The 12,533-nt window shown below is 40.1% G+C and overlaps 1 protein-coding gene across 2 annotated transcripts in view; it reads left to right on the top strand.

The window, feature by feature from the left end:
• Positions 1-12,533, top strand: part of TOM1L1 (target of myb1 like 1 membrane trafficking protein) — a 55,022-nt gene that overhangs the window by 31,095 nt on the left and 11,394 nt on the right. For both annotated transcript variants that reach the window (XM_082603577.1, XM_082603576.1), the window contains exons 8-11: positions 3,079-3,212; positions 7,564-7,624; positions 8,226-8,343; positions 9,866-9,962. In XM_082603577.1, coding sequence (XP_082459703.1) covers positions 3,079-3,212; positions 7,564-7,624; positions 8,226-8,343; positions 9,866-9,962 — 410 coding nt within the window. The remainder of the gene's footprint in view (positions 1-3,078; positions 3,213-7,563; positions 7,625-8,225; positions 8,344-9,865; positions 9,963-12,533) is intronic.

The following is a 12,533-nucleotide window of genomic DNA, read 5'->3' as shown; positions in this document are numbered from 1 at the left end:
AGAGAAGGCTGTTAAGCAAACACATTTCTTCCTTTTATTACTTTTTCAAGGGATATGTTCAGATACTTTTGTTTTTCTTTTTATTGAGTTGCGCTGTGTTGGTGAATGTGGGACAATTGCAGTTGAAGTTGAAAGTGTGGAAGAATCTTCTTCCTTAATTCCTGAATGCTCTGCGAAAGAGTGGGAGCCATCTGGATGTCAGAAGAGGAAGCTCTTAATGAGCTCCTTTTTGTTTTGCTCCAAAGACGTTTGAATTGATTGTTAGAATCCCTTTAGCTCAGAAGCCTGCCTGGGCTTTGATATGGTGTAAAGGGAGGCGATTCCAGGGCCTCTGTGATGGGCATATGCACCAGCAGCTGTTCCTCCGTATTTTAACTCGTGCCCCCTTGCTCCCCACACCCACAGCCCTGCAGGTGCCTGCTGTGGGGAACTTCTGACCCATCCTTTTGGTCCATGGTACTTGGTCTGTGCTGTTTCCAGGTGGCTTGGCCCTCCTCTGAGACAGACATTAATTGCAAAGATCAGAGTGGGCTGGCTTTTGAAGAGGTTTTTCAAATTCTGCTTTGCAAACCTGTGAGAAATGTGGTGCTCCTTTCATGTTTCTATTCCATCTGTCTCTTGAGAGGGCAAAGGGACAGTCTTCATGTGACCGGGGGCTGTTGATGTTGGCTGCAAATTCGTTTCAAATTACTTTCTACTTTTGTCACAGGCATCTAACAGCCATTGTATTTCCTTGATCTTGACATTGTTCTAGCAAGGCTGCCAGTGAGCAAGAAGGAGAACTGTTCTGTACACTAACGCAGAACAGAGGTAAAGTTCTCATTCATCATGGGGTTATAACCAAATGCTTCTTAGTTTTTTCCTTTTTAAAAAAAAAAATATTTATTTATTTTGGCTGCACCAGGTCTTAGTTGCGGCATGCAGACTTCTTAGTTGTGGCATGCATGCCGGATCTAGTTCCCTGACCAGGGATCGAACCCAGGCCCTCTGCATTGGGAACGCAGAGTCTTATCCGCTTGGACCACCAGGGAAGTCCCAGGAATGTATAATATTAGTTTGCTAGTTAAGCTGCTAGTGACACCTCCTTAGGCAACCATAATACTTTCATTGACTACCCTGTTTGCCATACGTGGGTTTCAACTGCATCATTTTCTATTCTAACAACCCTATAAGATGGTTGTTATCCTTGTTTTATAGATAAAAAAGTAAACTGAGGCTGAGTTTTAACCATATCCTGTATCAGGTATGTAGATGGGAGAGACCTTTGGTCCACTGAGTCTAAAGTCTCTCTTTGTGCTCTACCAGGGGACCATAAATAACTCAAATTTAGCAACCACCTGACTTCATTTTACTAGGATATGGCCACACCCATTTGTTTACATGTTGTCTGTGGTTACTCTCACCTTGGCAGAGTTGGGTAGTTGCAACACAGGCTTTGTGGCCTACAAAGCAGAAAACATTTCATATCTGGACCTTTAAGAAAAAGTCTGTCAACTGCTGCAGACAGTGACCACATCATTAGCAACCGGGACAGTTTTTCTGGTTGCACAATGCGAGTATGAAAACCTAGAGTCTGTCATCTGTCTCACTTTTTTTTTTCCTTTCCCTTTTCTTCTGTCTTCTAAATATTTCTGTTAAGATTTTGTGGAGGTATGGTAGCCTTTACCTCTGAGTCTAAATGCCAGCTAGTAGTGGTTTAGTTTATTTATTTAGAGATTTCCTGTTGGAAATCTTATGATAGATTGTTTGAGATTCGAAACGGTTTTGTGAAGTGTAAGTTTTTCAGCAGGTCTGTCTTTTTTTTTTTAAAGTCTGTCTTTCTTGAGGGAAAAGATCAGATAATGTAATAGTGCTATGAGTTAGCAAGTTCTGCTGCTTTCATTTTGAAAGGGGAGCTTCCCTGTGTTCTTGCCTGATGTTAATGTATTATTATATGGACAAATTCTAGCCAGGGTGGGTTTGAAGGAATATTAATACCAGTTTTATGCTCCTCAGGCTTACTGGAGGTTTGCCTAAGAGAAAGTAAGTTGTTAAGATAGCAGTTCTCAAGTATCAGTGTACATAAGAAACACTTTGAGATGCTTGTTAAAAAATGTAAATCCCCAAACTCTCAGCCTAGGCAGTTCTGAGTCAGTAAGTCCTGCTGTAGGTGCCTCTGATGCTTATGAGAAAAAGCTGGTTCGGGGAGTGGAGTCTTGTGTAATACAGTGATTCCAGGCAGTCCAAATAAAAATGGCATTGATGACTAGTTGTTGTTGGTTTTTTTTTTTTTTTTTTTTTTTGAGGTACGCGGGCCTCTCACTGCTGTGGCCTCTCCCGTTGCGGAGCACAGGCTCCAGACGCACAGGCCCAGTGGCCATGGCTCACGGGCCCAGCCGCTCTGCGGCATGTGGGATCCTCCCGGACCGGGGCACGAACCCGTGTCCCCCGCATCGACAGGTGGACTCTCAACCACTGCGCCACCAGGGAAGCCCAGACGACTAGATTTTTAATCCTGCTTCAGTTTACCTTGGAATGTGATGTTGTAACTATAAACGTTACATGTTTAAGTAAAACATAACAAGAAAATTATACTTCTGTAACTGCATTTTAACTACTTCTTTCTTCTATTACCACAAATAACAATAGCAGTTTATGTTTTATGTAGTTCTTTATAGTTATATAGTTGCTCATTATATACATCTCATGTGATTTTCTGTCACCCCTTGAGGTAGATGTGGCAAGTAGTATATTTTTCACTTGTCAAGTGAATAAACAGATTTAGAAAACAAGTGATTTTTTTTCCCTAACATAGCACAGCTAATAAGTAGTAAACCTAGAATTCCTGTACACCACTTCTGATTTCTAGTCCAGCATTACATGCAATGTACATTATTATCCTTATGATGCCCATTTTGATTTTTAGAGGAAAATATTGTTCTGATATCCCTCATAGAGAAAGGATGAGCTATCCATAGTTAAATACTTTGGTAATCTCCCATAGGTGACTCACTGTGGAGGTGGTCACAGTAGTATACAAATTGGCAAATCAGTTGTTTTTTTAGCATTGAAGAAGAAATCTCTCTCCTTCTTTGACAGAAACTTTATAAGACAGGTCGGGAGATGCAGGAGAGGATCATGGACCTGCTCGTGGTGGTGGAGAATGAAGATGTCACTGTTGAGCTAATTCAGGTGAATGAGGATTTGAATAGCGCCATCCTTGGATATGAGAGGTGAGCAGTGGCACGCCCTCTCCCACCCTCCTCCAGTGCCAGTTTAACCTCCAGGTACTCAGTGTTCTTAGAGTGCCTACAGGTGAGCACTCAGAAAGATCAGGAACAAGTTCTGGACATGGCTGCCTTCCTCCCAAGATAGGGAATCCTGGTCCTGCTCTTCTGGGAGTGTGTGATATGGCTTGCAGGAATGAGCGCGTGCCTGAGCAGTGTGAGGGGCATTCATGGGCAGTGTAAGCAATGCTCACATACTGCCCTGTGAGCAGGGCCTGGATCTTAATCACGGAATGTTGTCTGCACTGAGCACATCGTAAGCTCTCAAACAGACCAATGCTATAAACAAAGTGTCGTAGTGAAAGTGAGGTTTACCCTAAGTTTGAGGTGGAGAACAACATGGAAATGGTAAAGAGAAGAGAGGAGGATATTTATATGGAGAAAACAGTCTACACAAAACCAGAGTAGCCAGTGAGGATAATCTGTATACGAACACAGATTTTTTTCTAAATTCCGTTCAGAAAAGTATGAAGGCAGAAATTTTAAACACAGTCATCCCTTGATATCTCGCAGGGGATTGTTTCCAGGAACCCCACCAAGGATACCAAGATCCACAGATGTTCAAGCCCTTTATGTAAAATAGTGTAGTATTTGCATTATAAGCTATGCACATCCTCCTGTACACTTTAAATCATCTCTAGATTACTTATAATACCTAGTAAATGTAAATGCTATGTAAATAGATGCTGGCTCATGGCAAATTCAAGTTTCCTTTTTAGAACTTTCTGGAATTTTTCTTTTTCGGATATTTTCAATCTGAGATTGGTTGAATCCTCAGATGCAGAACCCACAGATACAGAACCTGTGGATACAGGGGTCAACTGTACTCATAATTTTGTTTCTAACATTTTAGTTTTTTTCTAAACTTTTTTATAGTCGTGATCATATAAAGAACATACACTTTTGTTTCTCCCTTGATTTTCTTTGCTGTAAAACCAGTATTTGTGTATCCTGTGTTCTTAAATGCTTTGGCTAAACATTTTTTTTTTTTTTTGCGGTACGCGGGCCTCCCACTGCTGTGGCCTCTCCCGTTGCGGAGCACAGGCTCCGGACGTGCAGGCTCAGCGGCCATGGCTCACAGGCCCAGCTGCTCTGCGGCATGTGGGAACCTCCCGGACCGGGGCACGAACCCATGTCCCCTGCATCAGCAGGCGGACTCTCAACCACTGCGCCACCAGGGAAGCCCTAAACCATTATTTTTAATAGCTGCATAATGGTCCTTGTTTCTCTCACAGTTCACTTAATAGGCATTTAAGTTGTTTCCAAGTCATTTATTCATTCATCAAAGTAATAGTCTTATAACCTGTTGTAATCTATAGTCAAGCCTATAGTCAGGAAAACACCTTCAATCATATATATAAATATACACACTTGGAAAGTGAAATAAATGCAGTGAATAGGAGGTCTATTTGGGAAGAATAACAGCCAGACCTAATCCAGGTCAGAAAAAGGACAGGAAGGCTTCTATGAGGAAGTACCATTTAAGCTGAGAACTATGGGATGAGGAGGAGTTGACTAAACCAGGAGCAGGTAAGAGCACATATGGTTGTGAAGCTATGGGAAGGTACAACAGGCCTGGGGAGAGAGCCGGCACCTAGAACCCGGCCCCAAAGAGCGGCAGCATGCTTCGATTGACAGGTGGCTTTCTCCTCAGTCTTAATGAGAAGTGTTATATACAAACATAGCTTCAGGCAAGTCTCCTGGTCTCTTTCCAAACCTATACCTAGGCCTTCCTAGCATAGAAATTCTGGAGTCTCTGAGATCCCCAAACTTTTTCAACTTTGACTTTCAAGTCAAAGATCCTTGTTTCAAATAAGAGTTGTATTGGCATTTTGGGTAGGGCAGTTTTCCCTTATGTGGCCCCTACCTGCTAAATATCAGAGGTTTTCCTCCTAGTTACAGTGACATTTCAAGACACCCTTAGGGGAACCATTTCTGTCGAGAATTCCCTGGAATTAGTGGCCATATTTCCCACCAACAGATGAAGAATGGGACCAGTGTGACATAAGGGAAGGAGGTGAAAAGGTCCGGATTCAAATCTTGCTGATGATTTTGGACAAATTGCTTAACTTTTTTTAAGATTTGGGTTTTTCCCTATTTATTAAAGAGGATAATACTACCTATTTGGAGAGGGTTTGCTTATTTTATTTGTTTGCTTCTAAGAATTAAATGCGATAATGTATATTAAAGCACCTAGATGGGTGCTAGCACATTAAGTATTAATTTCTTGTCCTCCTCCGCTTCTTGTCCCAGTGAGCCTTTTAATTTATTGTCTAGACTTTTTTCCCCACTCATCGTGAATGAACCAAGAGAATCAGGGAAGTAAAAACCCACAGCTGCGAAATAAGTTCTTTCCCTCACTGTCTCACTGTCAGGGAGAGCGGCCGTTCTGTGAAGAGGCGATGGGGCACCAAGGGAGAGATGTGAGCCCTGTGACCAGGTTCCCTTACCATTGAGCAAACCTTACCCTTCATTTTTTTTGGTTGTTGTTTGTTTTTTTTTTTGGGGGGGGGTTGGTATAAATCTTTGTAAATGGGAAGATATCTAAGGAAAACCATATGGTTTTCAGTAGAGTGCTGACTCATGGTTTTCATTTTGGAGAATTCTATTACAAACCATAAGACCACTTACTAAAAGCTTCCTCCAAGGGGGAATGTGTGTTTTTCTGGTCTCGATATCAGGAGACTGGATCATTTCTGTGAACAGCTTTTTTCTGATTCCGCTCTTAACCAGGGCTGCGTTGCTTTTTGGAGGAAAATCTTTTCCTTAACTTGTGCACCTTATGCCACTTTCCTGACCCCTTTCCTCCATCTTCAAAGCCAACGTTGTCTGGTCGGGTCCTTCTCACATTGTATCCCTCTTGCTTCCTTCTTCTGCCTCCCTCGTCCACATTTAATGACCTTTGTGATAACCCTGGGCTCATCTGTGTGGTCCAGGATAATCTCCCTATTAAAGTCCACTCATTAGCAATCTTCACTCCATATGCCGTCTAACCTAACATATTCACTGTTCCATTGATTAGGATGTGGATATCTTGGCAAGGGAATCATCCTGCTTACCATGCTCACCACAGTCTTCCCTCTGTTCCCTAAAGATTCACATCCATCCCACAGGCAAAATACATTCACCCTATTCCAAAATCCCCAGAAGTCTCCACTCATTACATCCAGGGAATAGCTGTGCAAATAAGGAAACAGAAATTGTTACTCAAGGCTTGATTTGTGAAGGTTGTTCATACCTTGCACATAACTAGCTAACATGCAGGAAGCCAATACCACGAGTAGATGGAAGAAGAAGCACGTGTGTTAGAAAGGGGAAAATCCTTAAACCTAAGCCATGTTTTAATTCAGTGTAAGCTTTTAGACTTGAAAGTGTTTAGGTTCATGGAATTGATGTGTCATAATAGTATGTATTTCTAAAGCAACTTATAGTTTGCAAAGCATTTCCACATTCATCCACCTGTATTATCTGTCCGTATCTTGCCCTTGAGAATAACTTTGAGGAAATGGTTCAAACATTGCTATTCTCTTTGAGTAGATGGAGAACTGAGGATCATATGTATGGTCTTATAACTACTCAGTAATAATACTGACACTTGTGCCTTGGATTTCTGCCTTCAGCTTCACTATTCTTTGAAACCTATTCTCTTATTTATTTATTTAACTGCTCCTCCTTTACCCTCAGTGTACGAACAATGTAAAATTAAAACAAAGTTGTAAAAGGTAATATTGTTAGGTGTCAAGTGTCTTATAAAAATGAAGATTAAACAGTGAAAATATGTTAATTGTATGTGAATTTTATGGAAAATGATCATTTTTGATAATTTTGGCAAAATTAGAAACAACTCAAATATTTGAGAATAAGGAGAATATTTATATATGTGATTCATTAGGTTAAGTATGCAACCACTAAAAGTTGTATTTCTGAATAACTAGAAAAATGATCTGAACATCATGGAATTAGAATACAGAATTATGTAAAGTATAATTTCAACTAAGTTTAAAATAGATTAACTTACAGAAAAAAATACTAGAAGGAAGTACATCATAATATTAATAGGAACCATATCTTGATGATGGAATTATTCATATTTGTAATATTTGTCCATTTTCTCATAGTTTTCTTTAAAGGCATTATTACTTTTATAAACTGGGGAAAAGTTATTAAAGTACTTTATTGGGAATTGGGGATGAGGCTGATTATTCCTAAATATTTGCACATTAATAATTCTGTTAAATATTATAGCATTTTCATATCTGTTTTCTTTTAAATACTTGCATTTTGTTAATTCAAACAGGTTCATTCGAAACCAACGAAGGATTTTGGAGCAAAATAAGAACCAGAGGGAAGATGCCAATGTAAGTAAATAGAACTGTTATAAAAAAAACAGTTGAAAATTTTATGAATTCTACAGCAAGGAGCAAAGCTTATATAAAACAAGTCTTAAAAAAGAGGAGGGCTTCCCTGGTGGCGCAGTGGTTGAGAGTCCACCTGCCGATGCAGGGGACATGGGTTCGTGCCCCGGTCTGGGAAGATCCCACATGCCGCGGAGCGGCTGGGCCCGTGAGCCATGGCCGCTGAGCCTGTGCGTCCGGAGCCTGTGCTCCGCAACGGGGAGAGGCCACAACAGTGAGAGGCCCACGTACCACAAAAAAAAAAAAAAAAAAAGAGGAGACATGCATTAATGATTTGGAGTGGTTTTAGTACTGTAGAGTATCTGCCTTAATAACTCATTGAGTTATTGATAAGAGGTCATAAGAAGATTCTCTAATTAAGCAGGGACCCATGTCATTGGTGAGATGTGATTAGTGCTAGCATTGTGTATTAAATGGAGAGTTCTCTCTCGGGATACTTCCAAATAGGATCTTCCTTTCTCCAAGGGAAAGTCTGGGGAGAAAGCTGTGACAAACCGCCTGACATCGTCTTTTCTAACTTGTGTTTTGTTTGCTTTATTTTCAGACCACCAGGGAACCTTCTGCCCCATCCTCTGATCTCCTTGACCTGAGTCGCAGCCCTCTGATGCATAGGGCCACCTTGGGAGAACTCAACACCCTGAATGCTCAGCTTTCAGACTTAAGTAAATAAGCACATGGGCCTTTTCAGACCAGCGGAAGAGCTTGATGTGAAACAGTTCTCTTGGCTTCTTGATTAAATGGAACCTGAGAAGAACTGAAGTCAGTTTGAATATCAGAGAACTCTATCAGGAGATTTAAGTACTTCCTGACAAATGGTTAGGTCACACCCAGTACAGGAATGGGATGTACCTGGGGAGGAGGTCCTTGAAACTCATCCCACTGGCTTAGTATCTTGAGGAATTTGCCTGGCCTGCTTATAGAGCTTGTTCAGCTCCATGGCCAATACTTAAACCTACTCTGAACCTACTCGCTATTGTCTTTGGTTTTCTCTGCCATACTACAGCATCAGGATAGGGAATATTTGATGCATATAGAGAAGATCAGGAATTATGAGGCCTCATGATGGCGAAATGCGGAGGGCAAATCACAAACTTTTGAGTCAGAGAAGTCCAAGTTGAAATCCCAGTTCTGCCACCTCTTAGCCACCCACCTTAGAGACTTTCCTACTTTATAAAGTGGGAGCAATTGTTGCTTTAATGGTTTTCTGTGAAGGTAAATGAATGATGTTGCACTGTAGGCTTAGGGTTACCTACCTTATCTTATTTGTTGTCTCCTATTACCCTTCCCAAAGAGTTTTGGTAAATTACAAAGTAAAGATGATGAAAAATGCTGAAATCCAGAATTTTCTGCCAAATTAAAATCGGTTTGTTTTCCTTTTATGTTAGCAGGATTTTCTAGAATCAGAATAGTCAGTATCACTCAATTTGTGGTTTTCTTATTACTTACCCCATTTCTAAAATGTTGGCTGCTTGCTTAGACCAGTGGGATGTTTGGAGTCCATTATATTGAAGAGTTTTCTTGAGTTTTTATCAGGCATTTTCAGAGCCGGGGGGAAATAATTATTCTCTTTGGGGTGTCTCATGATTATGGGAACTTGAGAGTTTGGAGAGGTGAGGGTAGAGCTCTATATATGCCATAGCTTTTTACTTTTGTGCTTGACAGGATAAGACATAAAATCCCTTCCATTCTGAGTCAGCTTGGGATTTTAGAAAACCCAACACAATAACATTTGCTACCTTTACAACATCCTCTTTTTTTTTTTTTTTTTTGCGGTACGCAGGCCTCTCATTGCTGTGGCCTCTCCCGCTGCGGAGCACAGGCTCCGGATGCGCAGGCTCAGCGGCCACGGCTCACGGGCCCAGCCACTCCGCGGCATGTGGAATCCTCCTGGACCGGGGCACGAACCCGCGTCCCCCTCATCGGCAGGCGGACTCTCAACCACTGCGCCACCAGGAAAGCCCTACAACATCCTCTTTTTACGGCAGGGAATTTCTCTCTTTCCAATTGCCATAAATGATGTTTTTGAATTTCTGTTTGAGGAAATCCCACGATTTTACAGTGACAGAACTATCTCAATCTCCTTAATTTGGTGTTTTTTTTTTTTTTTTTAAACAGTGGAAAATTCAACAGAACTGATGGACAAAATGTTTTAGAGCCAAGCAATAAGTACGTTTTGTGTTCTAGATTTCAGCTCTCCAAGTCCTGTTGTAACAAACAACTTGAGACCCAGTCTTCATCCACAGGTGGATTTGCTAGCCTCGGAAAACACCGAAACACCCCTGTAAGTATGTCAGTAATACTCCAGAACTAATTCCATCTCATTCTGATTCCTCATATTTAAGAAAGCATGACATAATAGAAAAGGTAGAGACTTAGGAATCATACATAACTGATTTAGAATTTCAATACTGCTTCCGATTAGCTGTGTGACCTTGGGTGAGAAACTTAACCAGTGTGAGCCTTCATTTCTCTTCTAAGAATACTCTCTAGGATTCTTAAAAAGATTCTGTGCAATGCTGTATGTACCTCCTAGTATAGCACTCAGTGCGTAGCAAGCCTTCCATAAATTCTCTGTTTCTCGTATTTTTTTCGTGGTAACAGGCGGTAGGAAAACTACAATAACAAAGTGGGGGAACAGAACCGGCTGCACAGATTGCAGAGCACCTGCTACGTGGCAGGCACTTTGCTGACCTGTTTTTATTTACTGCATTTAAGCTTTGCAGACGTTCTTGGATCAGTGCTATTATCATTATTCCCATTTTATAGGACAAAAGGCTGAGACCTAGGGAATAGAAGTTCATGTAGCGATTAAGTAGCAGGTCCGCTGAACTGATAGTTCACCGAAAAAGAAATACAAATGACTTAGAAACATATTTTTTCTCAGTGATGCTCAGCCTTACGTACAGTTACAGAAATATAAATTAAACTGCAATAAGACTTTTTTTAACCTCACAGATTGGCAATAGTCTACATGTTTGTTAACATGCTTTGTTAACTCTGGAGAGACAGATACTATCACAAAACTGTGCAGTTTTTATGAGGGGCAAGTGGCAATATCTATTAAAATTATAAATGCATTTACCCTTGGGTCATACCTGCTCCCATCCGGGGAACCTCTTTGTTAGTTTCTTATTTATCCTTCCAAAGTGTCTTTAGGTAAATAGGAATATGAATTATTTTTTCTCCTTTATTAAATAAAGGGCAGCATACTGTGCATACTGTTTTGGACCTTGCTTTTGTTTTTCACTCAACAGCATGTCTTGGCTGTGTTTTTATGTCAATGGACTTAGATATTCTTTAGTTACTTTTCTATATTAAAAAGGAGAGGGGCAGACTGAGGAGAAGAGAAAGGAGAATTAAACTGGGGAAAAAAGCAAAAAATAAAAAAAAAAGGTGTAATGGAAGAAGAGAGAAAGGAAAGATTCATGTGCTGGGACATGGCTGTCTCTTGAGCCACCAGGTTGGGTCATTACCTTAGCTTGACTGCCTCTGGTCTTGACTGCTGTGATGCAATTAAATGTTGAAATGTTGTAGGCAGAACTCCAGTGAAGTTGCTTAGTAAATAATGTGGTCTGAAGTAGTTGATTCTGTTTTCCTTTATTCTGCAAATCTTTTTGGGAAAGATTGACCATAAAGATGAAATCCCATTACAAAAAATGTCTGTATAAAACTCACACAAAGATCAAATCCTAGCTAATAGCTGCTTAGTTTTGTGGATCTCATACTCTAAGGTGCATAAAAATCACTTGAGTGATTATTAAACAGTAAAATTGATGGCTCCCAGAAACTCTGATTCAGTAGCAAGAATCTTTAGTTTTAAAAAATGTCTCTGGGGAACCATAAGGCAGTGATCGGCTGATCATTAGGAACCCTGTTATGATTGTCTGCCCAAGTTCCGGATAGCAAAATAATTATAATAGTTCTTAGAATTCACTGGAATGAAAGATAATGTGTGACATCTATATTTTGTTTTCTAGACTATCTATATTTTGTTTTCTAGACTATGTCTTTTGTATCTATTTTTTTCTGATTTTCAAAAAAAGCTTATATTGATACATGAGTGAAAGTGTCACTAGTCAGTTTTTTAGTGATGGAAATTGAAGCACTAAAGTTACCTAAGGCCTGAATCTGAATTAAATCATATGCCAAAGATTACATATGAGTGGCAAAATCAGTCATCAAAATATCTTACGGTCTTGAGCTTTTTCCACCTCTCTGTGTTTGCAGTTTAATTTATCATCACAGAACAAATGAGTGATGGAATTATTCATAACAGAAAGGATCCCTGAAAAGCGATGATGATGGGATAAAGCCACGGGTCATATTTATAGCCCACTTAGTATCAGTCAATAGGCCAAGAAAAATAAGAAATGCTTACTAATTACTTACTAGTGCTCCCTACAGGCCTATGAGATAGGTACCCCCAATATTCACTGTACAAGTGAAGAAACCAAGGCTGCCAACTAGTGCAGAAAGAGGATTCAAATTCAAGTGGATCTGATTTCCATACCTGCTCTCTCTTTTTCTTTCTGCACTTTAATTTTATTTTAAAAATTTCCGTATGGTAAAATTGATCCTTTTTTTGTTTTGTGTACAGTTCTATGTATTTTAACATATATACATAGATTCATGTAACCACCCCCACAGTCCGAATGTAGAATAGTTCATTATCCCAAAAAGCTCCCTTATGCTATTATTCCTTTATAGTCACACACCCCCATCCCCAACCCCCAGTAGCCACCAGTCTGTTCTCTATCATTATAGTTTGTGACAATAGCATCTGAATAGAGTCATACAGTATGTGATATTTCTAGAAAAGTTTATGTAAAATTATTTGCTTCATGTATTTGAA

This window comes from Mesoplodon mirus (assembly GCF_964341445.2).
Source record: "Mesoplodon mirus genome assembly, chromosome: 18".
NCBI lineage: Eukaryota > Metazoa > Chordata > Mammalia > Artiodactyla > Ziphiidae > Mesoplodon > Mesoplodon mirus.
Note: the sequence above shows the minus strand (reverse complement) of the source record. Positions and strands in the feature narration are given on the sequence as shown.